This window comes from Castor canadensis, chromosome 7 (genome assembly GCF_047511655.1).
Source record: "Castor canadensis chromosome 7, mCasCan1.hap1v2, whole genome shotgun sequence".
Classification (NCBI taxonomy): Eukaryota; Metazoa; Chordata; class Mammalia; order Rodentia; family Castoridae; genus Castor; species Castor canadensis.
This window is the reverse complement of record NC_133392.1, coordinates 59710817-59738593: the sequence shown is the minus strand read 5'-3', so window position 1 is coordinate 59738593 and position 27777 is coordinate 59710817. Positions and strand designations below refer to the sequence as shown.

General features: G+C 37.5%; 1 protein-coding gene across 1 annotated transcript; it reads right to left on the bottom strand.

Moving 5' to 3' along the window:
• Window positions 1-1020: 1020 nt before the first annotated feature.
• On the bottom strand, window positions 1021-27777 carry Kifbp (kinesin family binding protein). Its single transcript, XM_020161542.2, has 7 exons — window positions 27271-27777; window positions 18021-18119; window positions 13586-13665; window positions 13098-13281; window positions 10237-10321; window positions 6511-6626; window positions 1021-2345 (listed from the first exon to the last, which is right to left on the bottom strand). Exons 1-7 carry the CDS (start codon window positions 27694-27696, stop codon window positions 1470-1472), a joined length of 1866 nt encoding a protein of 621 aa, XP_020017131.1. The 5' UTR covers window positions 27697-27777; the 3' UTR covers window positions 1021-1469.

Here is a 27777-nt window from a genome sequence, read left to right as displayed (position 1 = left end):
GGCAAGCAAACACAAAGAGCTATTCTCTATATTACATTTTTAATGAACTTTGATCAAATTCACCTCTAGTGAATTTCTAGTACTTTCTTATCCCCTCCCCATTTTACTCACAATTTTTAACATTATTTACATACATACTTCATGTGTATGAAGTACTTTGATCATATTCACCTGCTCTTTACTCTTTCACCTTCCTCCTCACATTTGTTCTCACCCCAAGCAGTCCCCCCCACTTTACACTCATACTAGTCATTATTTTTTTCATTTTTAGGTCTAGATTTTGCATATGAGCGAGAATATGTGATATTTGTCTTTCTCAATCTGGCTTATTTCACTTAACATGAGGATTTCCAGTTCTATCCATTTACCCACAAATGACTAATTTCTTCTCCTTCTTTTTCTGCTGTCCAGGGGTTCATAGCTATACCTCCAGTCCTCAATTCTGCAATTCTTAAAATGACTAATATATTAAAAATGTTTAATTAGGATGTACATGTCATTTTTCAACAATACTTAAGGCTTCTAAATATAGAAGGATCCTAAATAAGGATCCTCTGGTTATAAACTATAGTCAATAAAATTTTCCACTTATTTAATGTTTTCTCATTGCAGTCAAAGAAATATTCTTCTCGGCCTCTGAAGTGTCAAAAAATAAAACCAATTTTTACAAGAAAACAAAAGAGGAAATGAAGTTTATATTAGTTGAAACAAGTCAATTTATTGTATTTCCAAGGGCTTTACCCCTATAATGAGATAAACCATTTTACAACACTTTGAAACAACATAACTTACTTTTTAGTATTTTTGAAAGGGTCAGATTTCTTTCAGAATTTAGGAAAGTAAGTATTTTAGAAAGACTAACTATAGGAAGTTATTGTCTCAAATTTAATACAGTAACAGGCTTGTCTACTAGGTATTTTAATCAGTATTCCTCTTTGTAAGGAATCTATCAAGTACTAGCCAACAAAGGATCTACATTTAGAAACTAAGGCAGGAAATGTTTAGATATATACATATACGAATATATATACATACATATATACATACATATGTATTTTTTCTTTTTTTTGTTTTTTTTTTTTTTTGAAAGGTTTCACTACGTTGCTTATGCTGGCCTTCAACTTGCTATGTAGCCCAGGTTGACTTCAAACTCAAGATCCTCCTGCTTCTGACTTCCAAATGCTGGAATTATAGGCATGTACCTCATGTCCAGCCCAGGAAATGTTTATGTTAAATAGGGAACAAGCAATCTAAAATGCAAATCACATGTCACTTTAACAAGACAACTTACATCATTATGTATAAATTATTAATTAACTTTATTTGCTTAAGAGCTTAGCAAAGACTCAGGTGATCTATTTTTCATGGTCAGGCTACTGGTCTGGCCCTGTTGGTAAGCATCACAAACGCTTATTTGGGGAGCAGGAATCACTTCAGCATTGCACATTTCCTTTCTTTAAAAACGAAGATTAAGTCAGGGCCATCTTGGTTCTGAATCTCTCCATTTTTGTTGGGAGAAGACTAACCATCTCTTTACTAAGTTCTAGCTCAACCTCTATTTCCTGGGCAGCCTCAGGGTGCTTTTCACAGTAATCGACAATAAATTTGTAATGTTCCAATGATGTTGCCAAATTTTCTAGCTCTTTCTTGGGATCTGCAGTGATGATTTTGCCATAGAGACGAGCAACTCGAAACTTAGCTAACATGGCAGGGCGAAGAACATCTTCCCCTATATGCTCAGGAAATACTTTATTTGGGTCTCTCAGGGAATCTAAGAAGAGCTGGTAGTACTTCAATGCTGACTTATTAAGATTATTGATTTTTTTTACAATGTGTGAATCAGGATCCCTTAGTTTGTCAGCAATGGCAACCTTCAAATCCATCATATCATAATAAGCATGTGCAATTTCAAATTGAATCTGTCTGTTGATTAACAGGTAATACTGTGGATTCAGGTCCACAATTAGGGGCTCTAGCATGGCTATCCTGCGTTTATGCATCTTGCACCTTCTCTCCATGTCAGTTTCAAAGAATGCAAGCACCTTGAACAGAGCACTGTGATCTTGAACAACTTCAATATGGTCAGTGACATACCCATCAATTTGGAAGAACTCTTTTGCCTCAAAGACATAGTGCTGACCCAATAGGAAAAGTTCCCTGGCTTCTTCAAAATCTAAAGGTCTCAAATATCTCACTTTCTCTTCTACTGCAGAGATGGCATCACACAGTTCACCAGTTCCAAACTGCACAGCTTTTTTCCTAATGCTTTCTTCCTCATCTAGTTCTTTTTTCCTTAAAGCTCTAAGTTCAGACTGTTTGTCAAGATCAAGCTCTCCTATGTTGTCCTGAAAGAAAAAAGATAAATTATGGTTAAGTAGGATATTCATCTCCTGCTATTAAATAAAACTTGAAGTGTAAACCTAAGAGTAAAGAAAACTCTTTTACTTCCTAGTCTAGCTGAAGGAGGTACTGTAATTTTGTTTTGTTGTTTTTTGTTCTAGGGATAGAGCCCAGGGCCTTGGGCATTCTTGACAAATACTCTATCACTGAGCTACATCATCAATCAGCCCATGGGATAATCTTAAAGATCTTTTTTTTTTTTTGAAAGAGTTTTACCATGTAGCTCAGACTGACTTCAAACTCTTGACTCCTATCTCAGCCTCCCAAGTGCTAAGATTTGACCACCATGCCTGGCATGACACACCCTTTAAAACTACTTTCTTCCAATTACATTAAACATTCAAGAAATGTGAAAAAAGTATTTAAATAAAAAATAGACAAACCACTTATATAATACTAATACTCTCTGGGAACTCGAATTCATTTACTCCTTCAAATATGATGAATGTTGCATATTTAAGTACTTTGAAAATTGTGAAACATTAGATACATGTTATATATTTGTAGTATTTACTTTTTAAAATTATAGTAACACTGTAATCTACACCCTAAAACTATTTCACTGGGATTAAGATTCTTAAAATATATTATAGAGAATGCTCTAAGTCCCTTGAAGACACTAAAGTGAAGACAGAGTTAAATCTACTTTCACAAATGAAGTTCTCTTCTTTACCTGGGGGAGATGGGAATGACAACAACAACAACAAAAATAGTTAAATATAAAAAAGCGATGGTTAAAAATAGAGTAAGCTTTTTTCGGGATGGGGCTGTACTCAACAGTAGAGCTCCTGCCTAGTATGTGTAAGGCCCTGAGTTCAATATCCAGGATATAAAGAAAAAAATGAGCAATCTCTTTGACTAGTAGAATTAAACATTAGATCCCTCAATGTTCAGCCCCAAGGCCTTTTCTTCTTTTCATTTGACATTGTCTCCCTAGTGATCTTTCCAAAAACCTTTCAAATGCTCTTACAATAGACAACAGTCCAAGGCCCTGCTTGTTCTAGCCCCTTTCTGACTCTAACTTTGTCTTTTATCAAATGCCCTCTTTGCTCTGCTCCAATACCACTGGTCTTGCCCCACCCCTCCCTTCTGCCACAGAATTTGTAAACATGCTGCTTCAGCTCCTTGGAATGATACACTTTCTTTTCTCAGACTAGGCACTCCTACTCATCCCTGGAGGCTGCCTCAGATGTTATCCCTCCTCTTGTGCTTTCTCATGGTATGTGCCTCTCCTTTGTAGAACTAAGCAAAGTTGGACTTTTGTATGAAGTCAAAGACCAGGTCTATTTTTGTTTATCATGACATCTCTTGAATCTCGGATAATAACTAGCACAGAGTTAGTATAAAAAATGCTTAATTGAACAAATTCATATGTTTTAAAGCTTGAATTAAGCTTTTCAGATAAATACACAGATGATCAAAGGATGAAGTGAAGAAAGAAGAAAGGCAAGGGAGGGAAGGGAGGAAAGAGAGGGAAGGGAAGGAGGGAGTCAGTTTAAGGAAAAATCTGAGTAATTTAGCAGCATGGTAAAACTTGAGTTTAAACTAACCAAATAAAGATCTCGTTCCCAGATTGAAAATTGAAGTCCAAAAGGTAAGAGTTAAACCACAGTACATTCTGCTTGACACTATTACATCAAATGCAGGTCCTAAATTTTTAACTCTTGTTTATTCCCATAATCTCTAGGCTGCTTTTTCCTATTAGCCCACTTTTTTTGAGCCAATAATCCCTGCAACTGTCCCTTTCCACGATCTTCCTTACCCGAAGGGGAAAGCTGACAGCTCTTACTGGCCAACTTCTCTATTTATCTCTAATACACCTTATCTCTACCTTCTTTCTCTAAAATGATCTCAACTTTTCAATACCTATGTCTCTGGAATATTGAGGTTTCTTTTCTTTTGTTTAGTAGTTTCACAAAGTTCTATATTATTTACTATTAGATTTTGCCATGAGATCCAGTTAGTAACAAAAAAGTATATATATATTGGGCTGGGAGGGTCTGTGGCTCAAGTCATAGAGCACTTGCCTAGCAACAGTGAGGCCCTGAATTCAAAATACCAGCATTGTTAAAAAAAAAAAAAACAAAACGAAGGCATAAAATAATAGGAAATTCTGCTACATATGTACACTGAGTAATAACTTATTTTATTTTCCTCCTTAGTGCTTAAGAACTACAATTCAGTATAGATTAATAATAATGATGATGATAGTTTACATTTTTTGAACATTTAGTGTATCTTAGATGTTTTTCTAGGTCTTTAGATACATCGATATTAAGTAGGTGTTGGCATCTCTAGCTCCCTTGTGAGAGAGCTATACAGTGGCAGAGCTGGGTTTATACCCACACAGTGCATCTGCAGAGTCCATGTTCATCAGTGTGATCACTTCTGCAGCCATACTTCAATTACCACAGTGGCTACTTTTTGAAAGCTACTATTTTAGGCTTTATCAGTGCATAAGATAACACTGCAAAGCATATTAAGATTAATAAGGATTATTTCCTGACCATGAGTGGCTTATAGTTCAAAACTAGATAAAGGAATAAGATTTAAAAAAAAAACAGTAGGGACTTCTTTCTTTTTTTTGGTGGTACTGGGGTTTGAACTTAGGACTTCACACCTGTTAGGCAGGCACTCTACTGTGTGAGCCACTCTGCCAGCCCCTGAGCATTGTAACAGTGAAAAGCAACTGGCATCTCCCTAAGTAGTGGTTCTCAAGCTTCATCTGCAATGTATGGCTTAATTGACTGGAATTGCTATCTATCTATCTATCTATCTATCTATCTATCTATCTATCTATCTGTCTATTTTTGTGACAGAATCTCACTATACAGTCTAGTCTGGCCTAGACCTTGGTATGTAGCCTAGGCTGACCTTCCTGTCTCAGCCTCTGGAGTCCTGGGAATACAGATGGGTGCCACCTCACCCAGCTGGCTAGAATTCTTTATAAGCAGATTTTTTCAGAAGGGCTTCTGGTGCTTTTTTTTCTTGAAGAAAACTTTACTTTTCAGATAAAATAGTATTACAAGTATTAAAGGAAGCCATAGCCATTAGAAAATTACCATGTTTAGAAATAACATTAAGATAAATTTATATTAATGTCAAAAATCTCATTTCAGAAAAAAAAAAAAATAACACTGGATTGTTTAGCTCTGATTTCGAATTTTCTCCCGATTCTGTAGCTACACATACACTGACAACCTCAATGTTGTAAAATGTTCTTGTTTCATGTGCTGGCAGCTAGTTCACGTTGAACAATAAAAACATACAACAGGGATAAAACACAACAGAGTCAAATCACTTAGGAAAGAGTAAGAAATTCTATGGCGTTTAAAGGAGAAGATGCTATCTGTAGGAGGTAAAGAATAATTCATTCAGTAAGTATTTTTAGAACTTATTGTGTCTGGAGATAATAACATAATATGAATTTGATATAGACACCACCTGTCAAGGATCTTATAGTCTAACCAAAGGAAAGTATGCCAGGAGAAAGCATTATTTTTGCTTAGTTTCTGAGACAAGGTCTCAATATGTAGCCCAGGCCTTGAACTCACAATCCTTCCACCTCAGCCTCTTGAGAGCTGGGAAAGAGGTGGTATTTAACTTAGGTCTTGACAGGCTTAGTGGCATATGTCTGTTACCTTACCAGTTGGGAGGCCAAGACAGGAGGATCCAGAGTTCAAGGCCAGCCCAGGCTACATAGTGAGACTGTTTTAAAAAAAGAAAAGGAAAAGGAAAAAGAAAAGGTAGGCCTCAGACTGGAGGCATGTCTCAAGTGCTACAGTGCCTGCTTCACAAGCATGCAGTCCTGAGTTCAAACCCCAGTACCGAAAAAAAAAAAAAAAAAAAGAAGAAGAAATAACAGCCCTTGAATGTTGAATAAGATTTTAGTAAAAGGTGAAAGATTTATATGATCTATAGAGAAAGCAGAATCTGAGGAGCAATATTTTAAAAAATGGAAATGGAGGGTAAGTAACAAATATATATGACAGCATTCTACATACTTCCATAATTAACACACAGTGAGCCCAATAATCACAACCCCCAGTGTAAGCTTTTACTCACATCTGTTCCTTTAAGAAAGAAAAAGGCAACCCTTCTCTGCATTACCTGCATGGAAAGCTGTGCGTTCTGCATGACAGCCAAACAGTATTTGATCCAGCATCTTGCTATTTCTCCTTTCCTCTGAAGATAGAGCTCTGGCATGTCTCCTTCGGCTTCAGGAGCTGTAACCACACACATGATATGTCTGTCAGCTGTCACAACTATATTTCATTGTGTGCTGTGTTCTTATTTATATCACCTTTTCCTGATCACAAAAGTAAGACCTTCACTGAAGCAAGGGGAAACCACCCCAAATCCTAAGACTGGAGGTATTTCACTGCCATTACTTTTGCATGTTTTTCTAGGACTTTTTATGTTTTGTCTGTAGGGTAAACTTTTTTTTTTATATTTAAAATACCATTTATTTGTGATTTAACATTAATTAGCATAACATCTAAGAGCAATATCTGATAACATTTATACAAGTTTCCACAGGACTGTAGGTTAAACTTAAGATCACATTTCTGAACATAACTTTTTCTTCACACATTATACCACTAACACTTGTCCATATCATTATCAACTCTCTGTACAATTAAACAGCTATTTCATACTTTAACAATTTGTCTAATACAGGAAATCCATTCTTTGCTATTATAATTCTAAACATGAAGATCTATATGTATAAATCTGTTTAGATTGTGGATTCTTTCTTAGGACAGAGTTTTAGAAATTGAATTTACTAGGTAAAAGAGTTTACACAATTTTAAATTTCCTAAATACTGCCCAATTTCAGTATTTTCAACAAATATCCTAATCAACACTAATGAGTATAATCATAGAAAAGCATTCTGAAAATATTGGATATTGTCACTTTTTCAGTTGTTTTTGGTACCAGCATCGAATCCAGGGTTGTGAATGCTAAGCATAAGTTCCACTACTGAGCTATGCCCAACTCCACAGCTTTCTATTTTAAAGAGTAAAAACAAAATGATACCTAGATGGTGGCTTAGTTCATGTTCATTTCTTTTGAGACAAGTGCCTTTTAGAACTTCTATGAATCTATCATTAATTCAAGGTACAGAATAAAGGGGAAAAACATCTATTTGATTAGATAATGTCTATTACATTAACTCCTCAGAGCCTCTGCATTCCTCTGATACATAATCATGTAGGCTTTGTTTTGCTTTATTTTTTGGTGGCACTAGGGTTTGAACTCAGTACCACTTGAGCCACATTCCTATCCCTTTTTTGCTTTATTTTTCAGATAGGGGCTTCTGTTTTGGCCAAGCTAGCCTGAACTTCAACCCTCCTACCTATGCCTCCCATATAGGTGGAATTATACTTATGAACCACCATGCCCAGCTTGTTTGTTGAGGTGGGGGGGGGTCTCCCAAGTAGCTAGGATTATAGGTTTATACCATCATGCCTGGCTCTAGAACATTCATTTGTAAAGAAAAGATGGTGTTTCAAAATCTAGATTATTTTAGCTTGGAGACTGTTCAACAGTGAGTTACAGAATAAAGAAAATGGTAAACTTATCAGAGATTTCTCTTTTTTTGGCAGTACTTGGGTTTGAATTCAGGGTGTCACCCTTGTAGGCAGGTGCTCTATCACTTGAGCCACTCCGCCAGTGAAAATGGTGAATTTATTTGTTAAATGACTCAAATATACATTAACTGGGATTTTTTTTTCTTTTAAGGCTAAATGAAACATTATAATGAAGGGGTGGGGATGTAGCTCAGTGGTAGAGCATTTGCTTACCATGCATGAGGTCCTGGGTTTGATCCCCAACATTGCAAAACACAAACAAAAGCCCGCTACAATAAAAAAGATATTAGGACACACCACTTACTCATACAGTATTCCAACCAAAAATGTATAATCTTAATCTAGGCAAACTGATGCGAATGCTATGAAATAACTGACTCTATTTCCCAAAAATGTTATGTGATAAAAGACAAAGAAAGGCAGAGAAACTGTTCCAGATAGCAGAAGACTAAAAAGATGTGACAACTGAATGCAATACACAATCTTTTTTGGGGGTGGCAGTACTGGAGTTTGAACGCAGGGTGCTCTATACTTGAGCCACATGTCCTGCCCTTTTGGCTTTAGTTGTTTTTCTTACACGGTTTTTGCTCCAGCTAGCTTCCAACCCCAGTCCTCCCTATCCATGCCTCCTGAATAGCTGGGACTACAGATGTGAGTCACCACACCCAGTGCAATATGCATTTCTCAACTGGATAATCCAGGACTGGAAAAAACTGCTTAAAGAACATTATAAAGATAACTGATGGAACGGAAATATGTAGTATAGGTGAAAGAATTGTATCAATGTTATATTTCCTGAATTTGCTAACTATTCAATCATGTTGCAAGAAGATATTCGTCTTAGAAAATATACATGGAGTATTAAAAGGTAAAAGAGCCTAATGTATGTAATCTCCTCTTAAATGGGTTCAGAAAGAAAAAATGTGACTGAAAATGAGGCAAATATTAAACTGGTGAATTTAGGAGAGGATGTACAGTAGTCCTTTGTTCTGTTCTTATTACTTTTCTAAGGTTTAAAATATTAAATATTAAATGTTTTATTTATTGATTTATTTATTTTTTGCAGCACTGGGGCTTGAACTCAGGGCTTCACACTTGCTAGGCAGGTACTCTATCACTTGAGCGACTCCATCAATCCTTTTTTGAATTGGGTATTTTCATGATAGGATCTCATGAACTGTTTGCCTGGGCTGACCTTGAACTATGATCATCCTGATCTCTGCCTCCAAGTAGCTAGGATTACAGGCATAAGCCACAGGTGCCTGGTTAAAATGTTAAATATTAAATGTTTAAATTTAAAAAAAATTTTTTTTGGCAGTACTGGAGTTTGAACTCAGGGCTTCAAAGCAAGAAGCCACTCTATTGCTTGAGCCACGTCTCCAGCCATTTTTGCTCTGTTTATTTTGCAGATAGGGTTTTACTATTTGCCCAGGTCATCCTGGATCACAATCCTCCTATTTATGCTTCTGACTGTCACTGGGCTGATGGGCTCACGCCCAGCTTTTTTCTTTTTTTTTTTCCCCCCATCGAGATTGGGGGGGTTAGGGGGAATGCCGGATTTACAAACTATTCTGCCTGGACCGGCTTTGAACTGCAATCCTCTTGATCTTAGTTTCTCAAGTAGGTAGGATTACAAGTGTAAACTACCAGCATCTGGAGTTTGAAGTTAGGGCCTCATGCTTGCTAGGCAGGTGCTCTACCACTTGAGTCACTCCGCCAGCCTTTTTCTGTGGTGCGTATTTTTGAGATAGGGTCTCTCAAACTATTTGCCCAGGTTGGCTTCGAGCAATGATCCTCCTGATCAACTAGGATTACAGGCGTGAGCCACCAGTGCCTGGCTAATTTTTTTACATTTTTAAAAGCTGCTAGGCACCAGTGGCTTGCACCTATAATTCTAGCTACTTGGGGAAGAAGAAGTAAATAGGATTTGGTTCAATGCCAGTCTAGGCAACAAAAACAAGACCCTATCTTGAAAATACCCAACACAAAAAAGGGTTGGGTAGCTCAAGTGGTACAGCATCTGCCTAGCAAGTGTGAGGCCCTGAGTTCAAACCCCCGAACAAATAAACAAAAACAAATTAAAAACTATATAATGACAAGGGCATAGAAGCACAGGCTTGTTATCTTAGCATTCAGGAAAATAAGGCAGGAGGATCTTGAGTTCGAGGCCAGACTGAGCAACATAGCAAGACGCTGTCCCAAAAAAAAGCTATAAAATGAAACACACACACATAAACTTACAGTCTTCTGTGGCGGGAATTTTTCCAGTTTGACCAAAAATAACATTAGCAGCTGATAAACAGTGCCTGGCCTCCATAAAGCATAGCTGTTGAGAAAATAAACAAGAATGAATATAACTAACACAAAGCCTTATTTACCATCGATATTTGCATATGGTCCACTGATATGGGAAAAGCTATGCTATCAAGTAAACTCTATTATTAAGGAGGCCCGATGCAGTTGCTGAACATTAAGAAGGTATGGAAGATACATTATAGCATTATCTGGTAAGAAGCTACCCCATAGATTAAAATAACAATGTTGCAAACTCTTAATAAGCCAAACTGTCAAAAAGATAACTTTGGGCTAAAAGTTAGCTCTTCTCATGTAATCAATACATATACAGGAACAAATATAATCCTAAACTCCAACAGCCTCACAGTTCAAATAGTCGAAGTTCCATGCACAATAATTCTTACATTCTATCAGAGGAATGAAGACTTAATTTTTATTAGATTAAGAGATCTCTTTCACATCCTACTCTTCAAAGGCAAAAAGGAAAGATTCTGATAGGAAGAGATTCCTGTCTTCTAAAAATCTTTGGGATTTCCAGACAATGAGGTTTCCCACCAAAATTTGAAGTTCATAGATTTCTACAAATGAAGTTTATGGAATTGCTTTACCAACACAGACTTCATAATTCAAATCTGGGCATGGAAAACTTCTCTAACACTTAAAAAAGATCTCCTTATTGGTTCAAATACTTCACATCTGTCAGGCAAATCACAGGATCACCAGCAGAAGTACGAAGTTAAAGTCCAACTTATAGTTGGAAGCCACCCTCATTAAATAGAACGCCTACTTTCTATTAATAAATATGAAAGACTTTCAATGGTTGGCTATGACTTTTAGATCTCAGCATTAAAAGTATTTCTCCACTGCTGGTGGCATGACTCAAGAGGTAAGAGTGCCTACCTAAAAGTATCTCTCCACTATGGTAAGTTCAGAAGTCACCAGTGAGAACAGCTGGGTACCACGTGTAGTATTAGCCCAGCAACATCTATCCATCAAAATGTTGGTGTGGAATCTCAAAAGCCAAAAGAAAGTTACAGTTTACAAAAAGAAACTTTAACTGGCCCTCCACAATCCCTTAGCCATCATATGACAGCTCTGTCCAGACTGACTCCCTATGAGCAAGCACTGCTAGAACAGTGAGAGCCTTGTATCCTGAAGGTGGCTGGTAAATGTGGAACTTCAGCACTGCCAAGTAAGGACTCACCACATAGTAGCAAAACCTTATCACTGGAACCAGATGGAGATGATAAGGATACAAATGAAACAGTACTGTCAAACATGGCTCAAATCACTCTTTTTTTGTAAGGTAATTTGGCTGGTTGTAACAAAGACTTAAGAAACATGTTTGGCATAAAACAAAAAAGTGGGGTAGAGGAGGTGCTTATGAAAATTACTGCATGCTCCACAGAAGTAATGCTTAACAACTTCAAATTTTAAGTCACACTTTAAATTAATATCTAGGTGTCTTAGCATTAAGAATATCCATGGAGTTTTAAGTGGTAATTAAAATAAAAATGAATGTCATTTTAAAGTTGCTAAACAAAACAAGCAAGAGGCCTCCAAACAGCTATAGTAAAGGAGCCACAAGCAGAGGCACTTCTTGATGATGACCACAGTGAAATGGATTCATGAGAATTAGGTTTAACTGAATGCTCTGATATGCAGTAGCATTACTTACACGCTTGATCTTAGACCAAAGTCCTAGAAGCGATGCTGCAGTCACCACAGCCCTTTTTCTCCTGCTAATAGTTTTTCTGATTGAAATTCTGTGGGACAATACTTTAAACATAGGGCGCATTTACAGAACCAACACTAACAAAAAGCTTAGAAAGGATAAAGGCCCAAGGGTAAGGCAGCAGGTAACCAGAGAGATGAAAGAAGAAATTCTGATAAGCAGAAAATTACCAAAATTTCAAAAAGGCTTATGACTTAGAAATACAAATAAAAGTTATTTCTATTACTAAGATATCTTAAGAATTAATAGAAAATCTAGTTGGAAAAGGTGGCTTAAGAGTGTTTTAATATTAGAAACTTAAGGATAACAAAGAAATGGGTTTATTAAAAGTACATCTACATAATACTAAGAAATTCGATTAAACTAAGAAGCTCAAATTTGTCCCTGTGTAACAGTCCAGAAGAAGAATGTCATAAAAATCTGGAACTCTGGATCTCAGCAGAGATATTTTCAACATCAAAAAGTTATTAGAAAGGAATTAATTCTGAAAAATAACTGAAATGTATCACATGCTTTTATCAAAGCCCACATTTAACAGTCAACTTCCTCAAATTCTCAGTTACAAGATTACCAATACATAAAGATTACGTTCTATCTATACAAGATAAATCTGCAATTTAAGGTAACATATCACTAAAGTGAATTTAAGTATCATGCCTATGTCAAAAAATAACTGGTCTTTGGTAACACATAATTTTAAGGGCTAGTAGCATGTAAGACAATGATAAAATTCAGTATCTAAAACTCAAAAGTATACACACATGCCAGGCATGGTGGCACAAACCTATAATCCCAGTACTTGGGAATCGAAGGCAGGAGGATTATGAGTTTAAGGCCAGACAGGGGGCTATATAGTGAGACTCTGGCTCAAAAACAAGTAAATTAAAAACCACTCATGCAACAAAAAGCTACAAAATTTTAATACACTAACAAGTTGGGTGGCACATTTTAGTCCAGTTTTACATCATAAAATACAAGCTACCTATTTTAGAAATTATTTTCAAGCTATTATTGGGTCCACCTTTGGACCCATTATTGGTACTCTGCTAGGTACCTACTTGGAGAAGCTTACCTTATTGATGTAAAATTGAGACAAGGTAGCAGCATTAATAGCCCATTCCATAGGATGGTAGGCACCGTGCTCAAGCTGGCGCTTCAGTGTGCTATGGCAATAATGAGCAGCCTTCTCAAACATTTCCATATGCTGGTAGACTTGAGCCAGGTAGTATAGATTATGAGTATAAACCTTCTCAAATCTGTGAAGGAAAAAAAGTCAACATTCATTTGAATACCGGTTTATAAGTAAATTTCATATGTGGTTTTCTTGATCGCCCACCAACCCTTTGAGTTGTTTGGTACCTGTATTTATTTGACAGATAAGGAAACTGAGCCTCAGGTTTGACCAGGGTCATGTAACTCCTAGGTGGCAAATGTTTTACTTGTATCAAAATCCCCTGTGCAACCTGGGTAAGTGTCTTGAAGCAGCACACATCATGCTTTTTTGAGCAATCATCTTATCTACACTATATGGAAACACCTGTAATTCTTATACCTACTAACCTTTTTGATCTCTCTTGTTCAGGAAGTTTCTCTTCTTCAGGAAGAAAATGCTCAGTAGGATCAAGAGGCGGGCTCCCAATCTATGATTAAAGAACAAAGCTCTTTAAAATTTTAAACTTGGGGTTGGGGAACATGGCTCAATTATTAGAGCACCATCTTAGCAAGCAAAGGTCTGGAGTTCAAACCCCAGTACTGTCAAAAAAAAAAAAAAAGAAAAGAAAAAGAAAAAGAAACCTATGAATACCAAGCACCCTCTTCTGGAAGAAGTGGAAAAATCAACTTAGTTTGGGGTTGGGGTGGTTGAGACAGGGTCAGCTGAGGCTGATCCTTGAACTCTCTGTCCTCCTGCCTCAGCTTTCTGTGTGCTGAGATTATAGATGTGTACCACCAAGCCTGGCTAAAGAAATTAACTGATTTTTTTTGGGGGGAGAGGGGTTGAAGTTTTTTTTTTTTTTAATTAGTACACATTAATATTACAAGGGGGTTTCACTGTGGTATTTCCACAGATGCACAGTGTACTTTGTTCACAAATTTACCCCTACATATGCCATATGAATTTTAGCATTGATTTTTCTATGTCTGTGAAGAATGACATCAGGATTTTGATGGGAATTGCATAAATTCTGTAGATGCTTTTGGTAGTATAGCTATTTCCACTACAGTGATTCTGCCAGTCCATGAATATTGGAGGTCTTTCCATCTTTTGGTCTTTTCCAGTTTCTTTCTTCAAGGTTTTATAGTTTCCATTATAGAGATCTTTCACACCTGTAGTTAACTTTATTCCTATTCATTTTTTTTTGAGGCTATTGTGAATGGAATTATTTTCCTAATTTCTTTCTTAGTCTATTCACTGTTGGTATATAGAAAAGCTACTAATTTTTGTATGCTAATTTTATATCCTATCACATTGCCAAAAGTGTTTATCAGATTTAGGAGGTTTTTTTTTTTTTTTTGGTGGAATCTTTAGGGTCTCTTAATCATCTGCAAATAGGGATAATTTGACTTCTTCTTTCCTTTTAGAATCCGTTTTATTTCTTTCTCTTGCCTTACTGCTCTGGCTAGAAATTTCAGTACTATATTGAGAATGGACACTCTTGTCTCACTCCTAACTTTAGAAGAAATTATTTCAGTTTTTCCCCATTTAGTATGATTTAGCTATAGGTTTTATCATATATGTCATTTATTATATTGAGGTACATTCCTTCTATTCCTAGTTTCTTCAGAATTTTTATGAAAGAATGATGAATTTTGTCAAAGGCTTCTTCTGTATTTATTGTGATTTTTGCCCTTGTTATACGCTGTATTACTTTATTGATTTGCATACATCAAACCATACTTGCATTCTTGGAATAAAACTAACTTGATCATGGTGTATGATCTTTTCAATGTGTTGCTGAATTTAGTTTGAAAGTATTTTACTAAGAAATTTTATGTCTATGTTCATCAAAGAAATTGGCCTATAATTTTCTTTTTTGTTGTTTTTGTGTCCTTATTGAGTTTTGGTATTGGGGTGATACTGGCTTTGTATACTGTGTTTGGTACATTCTTTCCCTTTCTACTTCATGGATTAGTTTGAGGAGTATTGGTATTAATTCTGCTTTAATTTAAAATCTGGAAGAATTTGGCAATAAATTCATCCAATCAGTAGATCTTCTTTGTTAGGAGACTATTACTGCTTCAACCTCACTGCTTAGTATGGATCTGTTTAAGTGGCTTATATCCTCTTTGTTCAATTTTTGGTAGGTTAAACGCATCTGAATCCATTTCTTCTAGACTTTCCAGTTTATTTGAATGTAAGCTTTCAAAGTATTCCCTAATGATCCTCTGGATTTCACTGGTATTTTATGCAATATCCCCCTTTGCATCTCTAATTCTATTTTATTATTATTATTTTTCTTTTTTTGTTTTTTTTTTTTTGATGGGACTAGGGTTTAAACTCAGGACTTTGCAGTTACAAAGCAGGCGCTCTATCACTTGAACCACACCTCTAGTCCATTTTGCTATTGTTACTTTGGAGATGGGGGTTTCACAAACTATTTTCTTGGACTGGCCTCAATCCATAATCCTCCAAATCTTAGCCTCCCAAGTAGCTCAGATTACAGGCACAGTCATGAGCTACCAGCTCCCAACTATCTGTGCTTTTAAGTAGTGCTTGTTTGGTGAAATTGGGTGAGCAAACATTTGGTGCACACATGTTAACAATTGTTAACAGTCCATTCTCCTGACAGTCCATTTCCTTTATTAATATGAAGTGACCTTCTTTGTCCCTTCAGATTAATTTTGATTTGAAGTCTGTTTATCAGTTATGAGAATAGCTACTCCTGCCTGCTTTCAGGGTACATATGTTTAGAAAATCTTTTTCTATCCTTTCACCGTAAGTCAATGTTTGTCTTTGTAAGATGTATTGCTCCTGGGCAACCAACAGTCAGGTTTTGCTTTTTAATCCAACCTGCCTTTCTATGCCTTTTGATTGGAGAATAGAGACCATTAATATTCAGTGTTAATACTGAATGTTGGGGCTGAGAGTGTGACTCAAATGGTAGAGAGCCTGCCTCACAGGCCTGAGGCCCTGTGTTCAAACCACAATGCCACATACACACAAACAAAATTTAGTAGTTATTGAATGTTAATAGTCTCAGTATGTAGCTCAGGTTGGCTTTAAACTCTCTATCCTCTTGCCTCAGCTTCCTGAGTGCTAGGAGTACAGGCATGTACCATCATGCATGATTAGAGAAATGAACTTCTAAAAGCTCAGTGCATTCAATTTTTTCCTAGTTTACTTTCATGTTAGCCAAGAACAAGAACTTCTTGTTCTAGATCTTCTTTGTTAGGAGACTATTACTGCTTCAACCTCACTGCTTGGTATGGATCTGTTTAAGTGGCTTATATCCTCTTCGTTCAATTTTTGGTAGGTTAAACGCATCTGAATCCATTTCTTCTAGACTTACCAGTTTATTTGAATGTAAGCTTTCAAAGTATTCCCTAATGATCCTCTGGATTTCACTGGTATTTTATGCAATATCCCCCTTTGCATCTCTAATTCTATTTTATTATTATTATTTTTCTTTTTTTGTTTTTTTTTTTTGATGGGACTAGGGTTTAAACTCAGGACTTTGCAGTTACAAAGCAGGCGCTCTATCACTTGAACCACACCTCTAGTTATGAGAATAGCTACTCCTGCCTGCTTTCAGGGTACATATGCTTAGAAAATCTTTTTCTATCCTTTCACCGTAAGTCAATGTTTGTCTTTGTAAGACAAACATTTTTGTTTTTGTTTTTGTTTTTTTACTTTTTGGCAGTACTGGAGTTTGAACTTAGGGCCTCATGCTTGCTAAGGCAGGCATTCTACCAGTTGAGCCACAACACCAGCCCCTAAGAGATAATTATTTTATTTTGTAGATAGAGTCTCACTCTTTGCCCAAGCTGGCCTAGATCTCAATCTTCCTGTTTTATACTTTCCACTGTAGCTGGGATGACAGGTGGGCACCACCACACTCAGGTCTCATGGACATTTTGCCCAGGACTGCCTGGAACCACAGTACTCCTGATCTCAGCCTCCCACATAGCTAGGATTATAGGAATGAGCCACCAGTGTCTAGCTCAATCAGTTTTTTATGCTGCATTTCAGAAGGGTTTCATGAGTTGAAAAAAAAGAATGAGGGCTCGTGGAGTGGCTCAAGTGGTAGAGTGTCTGCCTAGCAAGCATGAAGTTCTGAGTTCAAACTCCAGGAATGCCAAAAACAAACAAAAAAATCATGGCCTCGCATCAGTGGTCCTTAGAAGACAGCACTTAAACCAGCAGCCTAAGTATCACCTGAGACAAATTCTCAGGTCCCAACTAAGAACTACTGAATCAGACTAGAAGCCCAGTCTCTGGTGAGATTTGTTTTTTCCTTCTTTTTTTTTTTGAGATGGGGGGGTCTCACTGTGTTGCCAGGACGGTCTTGAACTCAGAATCCTCCCACCTTAGCCTGAGTTGCTGGGATTACAGAAGTCTAGTCAGCCTACTGATTTTTAATAGCTTTCCAGGTGATTCTAATGAGCATGCTTACATTTGAGAACCACTGCCTCAAAGACTTCAGCTATTTTGCTCAAATAGCTGAAAAAAGTTCTTGCTTGTTTTCTTTAAGCACTGCTATTTTCAGTGGAATTAAAACAGAATTTTTAGATCACAAATATAAAAACATCTAAATGACATTTTGGGATAACATTAGACTATTTCCTTTATGATTGTATTCAGATTATGGCTGCCATTATATCTTTATCCCTGGATTATTTTTAGAAACCCCAAAGTCTTCAATATTCAATAATAAGCTATTAGGCAACTTCCTAGACAACGCCATAGAGAAGTTTCTGGGTACACAGACGAATTATATCAATATTATGAATGAGGAATTCAGTTCAAACTTAAAATTTAACCTGATGTGTAACATACCTCTTTCATGTATTGATTATACAGTGTTTCTGATGATTCCAGGTAAGCCTGTGCAGTTTCAATTTCTTCTCTTTCAGACCATAAGATACCCAGGTTATTCTGGAAAATAAAAACAATGATAATTTAAGACTTCCAGTTATGATGACTTTCATAATTTTAAAGTTAATATTTACTGTTCAAATAGTAATGGAGTTTGATTAACAATATATTTTTTTTTCTTTTTTCTGTTTTTGGTTATACTAGAGTTTGAACTCAGGGCTCAGCCCTAAACATTCTTCATCTTTTCGTGGTACTGGGGTTTGAACTTGGGGTCTTGCACATGATAGGCATATGCGCCACCATTTGAGCCACAACTTTAGTTGAATAACAATAAATTACTTGTAAGAATATTGTATTGTGGTAGACAACCACTCTGATGGGCCCCCAATGATTCCTATCTCCTGATATTTATGCCCTTATGTAATCTCTTCCACAGGAGTATGAACTGGAGTTAGGGATTTGGTTCTAATAAGTGGAATATAGTAGAAGTAATGGAAAGTCACATCCAAGACTAGGTTACAAAATACTGACATCCATCTTCGGTGTTCCTTTTTGTTAGCTCTCTCTGAGGGAGTTCTGTCTTGTTGTGGGCCATTCTATGGAGAGGCTCATGTGAAAGGAATTGAGGGAGGTCAACAGTCTTGAGACCCTCAGGAAGAAAGCCTGTACCCATATGAGCTAGAAATGCCTCCTCCCCTACTCACATCTTTAAGTGAACCCTCGCAGATCAACAATGAGATGAGAGACCTTGAACCAAAGACAATTAGAACTTAGTATCCTCCTGCCTTTGCCTCTTGAGTGCTGGGATTACAAATGTGTGCCACAGCAGCTAGCTCAGAGTGTTCTTAAAATTATGGTTTTATAATTATTTCCAAAAACTCATTGATTCTTTTTGGTTGTTGTTTTTAAAGTGTCAGAGTTTATTGAGACAGAGAAGTGCAGAGAGGGAGAGTAGAGCCCCTAAAGTTGGCGGAGGCAGGGTTGGGGGGTGTTGGAGATGAGTGAGAGATTGGTGCCCTAGTCCTTGATTCTTCTTTCTCTGTTTTTTCCTATACTGATCTCCTCTTTTTGATTTCCATTATGCCAACTTCCTTCTGCAATCATGGAGGCTAAGGTAAAGCTGACTGGATTTGGAGTTATATCCTAAGTAATATTTTTAAAACCATGTCAGTTTGTCCTCTGCTACATGACTCTCTTATCTGGCTCTGCCAGGTGAACCAGGACTGTTTGGATGATCAGAACTCAATACTGGAGGCCTAGCTCCCCTTTAGACAAAAGGGTTAGATTCCCTCCCATCCTCTGGGACAGTCTTTTAGGCCAAGGATACTATTGAGGTCTTCTTTCTACCATGTTTTGTTCATTTCCCTAGGAAACGGAATAGGATTTTAAATACAGTTTGTTGTGGGTTTTGTTTTGTTTTGTTGAGACAAGATCTAGTTATATAGCCCAGGCTGGCCTTCACAATAAATCTTCCTGCCTCAGCTTCCTCAGTGCTGGGAATACAGGCACCCACTACCACGCCAGGCTAAACACAGAGTTTCAATTTAATATAATTTACTTATTCAGTCTTTTTTTTTTTTTTTTGAGACAGGATCTTACTATGTAGTTGAGATTGGCCTCAAACTCACTATGTAACGAAAACTGGCTGAATTCACAATCCTCCTTCCTTAGCCTTTCAAGTGCTAGAATTATAGGTGTGTACCACTACAACCAGAAAAACAATTTTTAATGCAGACATTCTGGGGTTTTTTTTGTTTTTTTTTTTAATTGGGGTTTGAACTCAGGGCCTTACACTTGCTAGGCAGGCACTCTACCACTTGAGCCACTCTGCCAACTCCTAATTCTTAAACTCTAAACTCAAGTCTGTACTTCAAAGTAACCCATGAAGAGAATTCATAGCCTATGAATTGGATATAGAAAAAAATTACACATTTATTTTCACTAATCTGCTAAAGTTCAGCATGTCTTTTAATTATCAATACAGGAAACAAACTGGAGCAGTATTATAACTCAGGACTGTGTATCAACAGAAATTTAAAAATTCTTCCTATTATACTAGTTTGCAGATATCTCAAAATATGATTTATGCTCATTATTACTTTAGGATTATTCAGGCTATTAGACACATTGACACATTATTAATATTGTTATTTAATGTGTTAATAAAATACATTCAAATTGTGTGGGGTTTTTTTTGTTGTTTTTTTTTTGTGGTACTAGAGTTTGAACTCACTTGAGTTATACCCTCAGCCCTTTTTGGTTGTTATTTTTTAGATAGGGTCTTGTGCATTTTACCCAGGCCGAACTCTAACTCTGATCCCCCCATTATTTGCTTCCCGCATGAGTGGGATTACAGCCATGTACCAGCATACCTAGCCAAACTGGTTTTTATATTAAATTAGTTTTAATGTATTAGAATTTTATTAAGTATTGACTCTGTAGAGATAAACACTATTGACATATTATATGATTTTTTTTTTCTCCCCCGGAGGTACTCTACCACTTGAGCAACAATCCCAGCCCTTTTGCTTTAATTATTTTTTGGATAGGATCTTACGTTTGTGCCCAGAGCTAGCCTCAGACCATGATCCACCTACTTATGCCTCCCATGGAGCTAGGCTCACAGGCACATACCACCATGGTCACCTTGTTAGCTGAGATGGGGTCTTGCTAATTTTTTAACAAGACTAGACTCCAACCTTGATCCTCCCAATCTTCACCTCCCAAGCAGCTAGCATGAAAGGAGTGAGCCACTGTGGCTAGCATGTAAATTATTTTTAAAATATAAATCCTATTAAAGATTAAAAAAAAAATTACACCTAGGTTGGGCACCAGTGGCTCACAACTGTAATCCTAGCTACTCAGGAGGCAGAGATCTAGGATCACAGTTTGAAAACAGTACAGACAAGATAGTTCATGAGATCTTATCTCAAAAACACCCATCACAAAAAAGGGCAGGGAGGGGCACGGGGACTGGTGATGTGGTTCAAGATATAGGCCCTGAGTTCAAACTCCAGTACTGCAAATAAATAAATAAGTAAACTACACCTGAGGGTCCTGAATCTTTCACATACTCTGTCCTTGTCCTTATACCAAACTAGATAGGGAAAAAAGTAAAATATTAAATAAAATCAGCCAAAAACCTTGTTGATAAATTCTGCCAAACCTGTAAGGAAGAAATAATACCAGCACCACACAAACTCAAAAAAGAGAAAACAAAACAGACCGTTTTCTTTTTTTTTTTTTTTTTTTGCAGTACTAGGGTTTGAACTCAGGGCCTATACACCTTAAGTTACTCTACCAGCCCTTTTTTGTGATTTTTTTTTGACATAGGTTCTGGGGAATTATTTCCCCCCACCTGGCTTCAAACCATGATCCTCCTGATCTCTGCCTCCTGAGTAGCTTATTAAGCCAAAAAAACTAACAAGAAAAATACAAGTGATATCCTGCATAAACATAGATGAAAAAATTTTAAACAATTTTAACAAATTGAGTTCAATAATACACAGAAAGGATAACACAGTTGGGCTAAATAAAGTTTACCCCAGGAATGCAAGTTTGGTTTTATACTGGAAAATCAATATATTTTACCATATTAACAGACTAAAAAAAGAAAAAACCATGATCATCTTGATAAATACAATGATGCTAAGTGAAAGAAGTCAGACCAAGAGTATATCTGATTTATTTATATAAAATTCTACAAAATCTGGGGTGAGGGGCAAGGTGGGAAAGAAGAAAAAAGAGAGGAAGGGATTACAAAGGAGCAAAAGGACACTTAGCTGCACCTACTGTTTCACAGGTATACTTAAACATAAGTGCAGTTTACTGTATGTCAACTGCACCTCAATGAAGCAATAAACAATCCTAACAATAAAAAGTACTTCTTATGTAGTAAATATATATCCTGGGAGTAGGGTGAGCAATCTACCAATGTCCTAGGAAACTTTACTAAACTGAAGTAATCAAGATGGTATATTGCTGCAACAAGGATCAGAAGGAAAAGCAGAGAAAAATTATTCCTAAGGCCTCCAGAACCTAGTGAAGGAAGAAGAGGACCGGCTTTTTTGATAATCTAACGTGGGTCCTGTAGTGCTGTATTGCCCCAAAGACAACAGACTGAGACAAAGTAGTTAGAACATCATGAATTCCCATGAACTGATACTTTCAACATTTTTAATATATATATGTATATACACGTGTGTGTATATATGTACTGGTATATATATCAAAATGTATATACACACATACTTCACATATATTATGTATATATATGATCATACAATCTTACACAAAAATCTACAAAAATTTTTATACAAAAATAAAATCATTCTACATAATTTGGGGGTAAAGGTGGGATTTGAGAGTCTTACTATGTAGTCCAAGCTGGCTTTGAACTTGAGATTCTCCTGCTTCAGCCTCCCAAGCGATATGATTATAGGAGGGTACCACCTGACAGGTTTCATTCTACATAGTTCTTAACATGCTTTAGCCTTCTCCCTCCATCCTAATATTGACTCTTTTTTTTTGAGATGAGTTCTTGCTATGTTGCACAGGCTAGCCTCAAACTGCTAGATTCAGGTGGTCTTCCTACTTTTGCCTCCCAAGTAGCTGGGATTACAGGCATATATCACCATGCCTGGCTGACATTTTTTGGATAACAAATGTAAAACTTTTTTTTCTAAAAAACTTGTTTTTGTAAAAATAAAAAAACTTGTTATTGTTTTTGTGGTTTGAGGATCAAACCCAGGATCTTGTACATGCTATGTAAACAGTCTACCACTGAGCCATAACCCCAGTACAAAAGAGTTTTGATTGATATTGATCTCCAGAAAAGTTCTATAAACTTCTATTTCCACTAGCAGTATGTGATAGCATTCACTTCTTCATAGTCTCTACAAGACTAAGTGTAATAAACACCTTTAAGAATATTTGCCAATATAATTTTTCTATTTCTTTCTTTTAGTTTACCTTCTTTTACTAATAAGGTCAAATCCCTCATTATTAATAGTAAACATTAAATCTAATACAAAAGCCACATACTGCCATTGGAATAAATAGATCAGCTGAGCAGATTGTTCAGAAACAGATTAGAATACAATTTAGTTAAATTATTATTACTGTTCTGTTTTAATGTTTAGTGAGTTATACTATGTTACATTTCTTTTTATATTTTTATATTAACTTTTCTTTATTCTTTCAGATAAACACATTCATTTTATCAAGTTCTTTTTTATGTTTCGTTTTGTTTTGTTGAGACAGGATTTGGCTATGTAACTCAGGCTGGGCTCCATCTCAGATATTCCTGCTTCTTCCTGAGTGCTGAGATTACAGGTATGTACCATCACAGCTGCCCCATTTTATTAAGTTCTAAAAAAAAGCCTACTGTATTTCAGCAAGAATTACATTGGACCTATAAATGAATACCAGGATAATGGTATTCTTATATTTAATTCTACCACTCAGGCTAGGTACCAGTGGCTCACACTTGTAATCCTAGCTACTCAGGAGCCAAAGATCAGGAGAATTACAGCTCAAAGTCAGCCAAGGCAAATAGTTTGGGATACCCCATATAAAAAAAAAAAAAAAAACACAAAAAGGGCTGTGAAGTGGTTCAAGGTGTAGGCCCTGAGTTCAAACTCCAATACGCCCGCAAAAAAAATTACCGCTCAGAATATGGTATCTCTCTTTTTTTAAAATTATTAATTCTATTACCCCTAATGTTACTGTTAGGAATGTAAAATTTCTAAATAAAAACCTCATTTTATTAAGTACTATGCTTTGTTGGTTTTTTTTTTTTTTTTTTTTTGCGGGAGGAGGGTGTCTTTTGTTTGTTTGGTAGGTTTAATTTGAGACCAGGTCTCATTATGTAGCCCAGGCTGGCCTGAACTCATGATCCTCCTGCCTCAGCCTCCGAAGTGCTGGGATTACAGTTACATACTACCACATTCAGCTCTCTAAACATACTTTTTTAACTAGTTATGACTTATACACAGGAACATTACTGATATTATATATTTACTTTATATTTTCCTGCTTTGCTGAGTTGATAATTCTAATAGTTGTCAGTCAATAACTTTAGGTTTTTAGGAATGAAGGGATCGCACGTGCAAATGATCATTGTTTATCTATTTATTTATTTATCAAGACAGGATATCACTATATACCCAGGCTGGCCTTAAACTTGCAATCTTCCTGCCTCAGACTCCTGAATGCCGATATTGCAGGCATACCTCACCATGTCCAGATTCATGACTTTTATTTATTTTTATTTTTAGCATCCTTTATTTATTTATTTTTTGTGGTAGTAAGGAATAATCCAGGACCTTGTAAATGCTAGGCAAGCCATGCTCCAGCACCCACAGCTTTTATTTTTTAAAATAATTTCATTTTCCCAAAATTTACAATTCTTGTTTTCTATATTTTGTACTAGCCAGAACTTTTTTTTTTTGGTGCTAGAGCTTGAACTCAGGGTATCATGAACGCTAATCACTGGCTTTACCAGAGCTACACCCTCAACATTATTTTTTTTTTTCCCCTTTTTGGCAGAACTTCTTTTTTTTTTTTTTTTTTTTGGCAGGAGTGGAATTTGAAATCATGGCCTCATGCTTGCTAGGCAGGCCCTTTAAGCTACTCCTCCAGCCTGTTTTTTTTTTTTTTTTTTTTTTTTTTTTTGAGATAGGGCCTCAGAATTATTTGCCTGGGGCTATCGTTGAACTTGATCCTGTCAATCTCTGCCTCCTGAATAGTTAGGATTATAGATGTGAACCACAGGCCCAGGCTTGGTAGGTTTTTTTTTTTTGGCAGAACTTCTAATCAAAGTTTTATTCCTGCTTTTGGTAAGACTACTTGTAATAATTCACTCTTCAGAAAAGAATGGGTATTTGATAGGATAGGGTGTGGCTCAAAACCTAGAGTGCTTGCCTGGCAAGCCCAAGGACCTGAGCTCTGAGTTCAAACTCCAGTACCACCAAAAAAGAAAACAAAAAAAGGTATTTGAAATACAGTTAGCCCTCTGTATGAGTGGATTCTGGTCTTATGGATTCAAACAACTGCAGATAGAAAATATAGATTTTTTTCTTATTCCCTAAACAATACAGCTTAACAAGTATTTAAACACCATCTATGGGTTTCTGGTATCACCAGGGTCCTGGAACTGATTCCTCATACGTATCAAGGGATTGACTGTATTTCACTGAATGGAAGATGTTACAACTGCCAGGCTTGTTGTTGAATGCCTGTAATCCCAGTATTTGGGAGACAGAGGCAGGGAGAATCACAAGTTCAAAGGTAGTCAGTCAGGGCTACATATGGAATCTCTGTCTCAAAGAAAGAAAAAGATGCCACAATTGTAAGGCACACCATTATTTTACATACCAACAAGCAAACACTGCCAAGTAAATTATAAAACATAATTGATCAGCCATAAGGTACATCCTGATTTCAGAGATATCAAAATGTGAAAGCATGTGCATCTTAAAAATCAATAAAATACAGTATATACTAAGCACACATTCCTATATTACATTAAAGAAAGTTCCTTTTTTTTTTTTTTCAATGAGACAGGATCTACCTATGTGGCCCAGGCTGGCCTGGAACTCTCTGTATAGCCCAAGCTAGCTTCCAACTCACACTCCTCCCTTTGCCTCCCAGGTACTGGGATTACAGCATGTGCCACCTACCTGGCTAAGGTTTTAAATATTATTAGAGGTTATAAACATGTTTAAAACATTAATAGGGTTAAAGAAAAATGAAAATAATTGAGGTTTTCTTTGAATTCAACATCTTATGAATTTCATTAGCTTACTTATCCAGGGCAGGGGGAGTTGCTCAAGTGGTAGTGTCCGCCTAGCAAGTATGAAGCCCTTAGTTCAATCCCCAGTACTGGGGGAGTAGGGATTAGGGGAGAGGGGGGAGGGGGAGGGCAGTGATAACTTTATCCACTCAACAAATGTACAATATGCTCATTATGTGCCATGTACTGGGCCAACAGTAAGCAAAAGAGATGCAGCCCTTGTTATTACATGGCTTTTTAATTTTATTGGGCAGTGATAAAAAGAATGTAAACTATACAGTTTCCTTCTAAATTTGGAAATTTTTCTCTAAGGTCTATGTACAATGTGATCAATTTTGGTAAATGTTGCCGGGCTCATATGCATTAGGAACTGCTGAAAGGATTAGTGAGTGGACCCAAAGTACCTGGCACATGCAAAGAGTTCATACATTATCTGTACTTTTAAGTAGCATGTTCCCAATACAGAATGTCACATTTACTTCAAAAAAACCAAGCACCATATAAATGAAAAAACAGCAAGTATTATACGAATCTAAAGGTTGAAAGAAGAGATCAATTTCGATGAAAATGGTCCAAATAAAGTTACTAAAACGAGGTCAATTCTTGAGATACATTTTGAAGAATGGGCAGGAATTCTCTGAGGGAAACAAAACAATATGTCCAGGATGGAAACTGAAGATTTTTAGACTTTTTTTTTTACATGTTATGAAATCATTTTATTTTATTTGTTTATTCATATGTGCATACATTGTTTGGGCCATTTCTCCCCCCTACCCTCCGCCTCAACCCCTGGACATTTTGTTTTGAGTGTATTTTGCTGGCGGAGTGGCTCAAGCGGTAGACCACCTTCCTTTTCAAGTGTGAAGCCCCGAGTTCAAACCCCAGCACTGCTGGGTACTGGTGGTTCACGCCTGTAATCCTACCTTCTTGATATGCCGAGGTCAGGAGGATCGCTGTTCAAAACCAATCCGGCGAATAGCTCTCTGCAGATCCCAATATCCAAAATAATCAGAGCAAAATGGACTGGAGGTGTGGCTCAAGCATTAGAGCGACTGCGTTGCGAGAGCAAAGCCCTAAGAGTGTATTCTAGGAGGCTGGGGGCGTTGCTCAACCCGCCTAGCCAGCACAGGATTCTGAGTTCAATTCCCACTACCACCAAAAGAAAAAAAAAAAGCATGTTCTGGCCATTCTTTGTCATTTCCTCGAGCTCTTAGGATTTAATTTTTTTTTTTCCTTAATAAAACCAGCAGGGTTGGATGGTGAAGGGCTGGGAAGCACGACCCGATGCAGGAGGGGGTGGAAAGCCGACGGGGGCACAGCGAGTCTTCTGAAGGCCTAGGGACCCCCTGGGGCTCGTCCCTGAGCCGCCATCTCCCGCAGCACCTGCAGGCCTGCAGCCCAGACCCGCCCGCTCACCTGCGCTTGGACGTAGAGCGAGACGCAGCCGCGCGACAGCCGATACCTGCCCAGCAGCCTCAGGCACTTCACCAGGTGCTCCTCCCCCGCCGACAGCTCCTCCGTGTCGATGTGGTTCACGCCGAGGTGGAACTCGATGACGGCCAGCCTCAGCGCCCGCTGCGCGCTGGATCCCTCGGCCTCCACCGCCTCGGCCGGCAGCCCCAGGACTGGGCCCCGCGCGCCCAGGCCGTCGTCCGCCTCGGGCCGCTCATCCTCGTCCTCCGGCGCGGGGCCAAGCAGCGCCTTCACCTCTTCCAGCAGCGCTCGGGCGCCATATTTGGACTTGTACGGTTCCTTCTCCGGGTTTTTATGCAATTCCACCCGCGACAGGGCCAGGGCCGCCTGGAACTTCTCCCGGATCTCCGCCCACGGAACACTAGCCATAGCGGCCTCCACAGCCTGGGTTGCCTCTGGGCTAGCAGTCGGGACTCCCGCCTTCCTTTTGCTTTGCGACACTTCACTTAC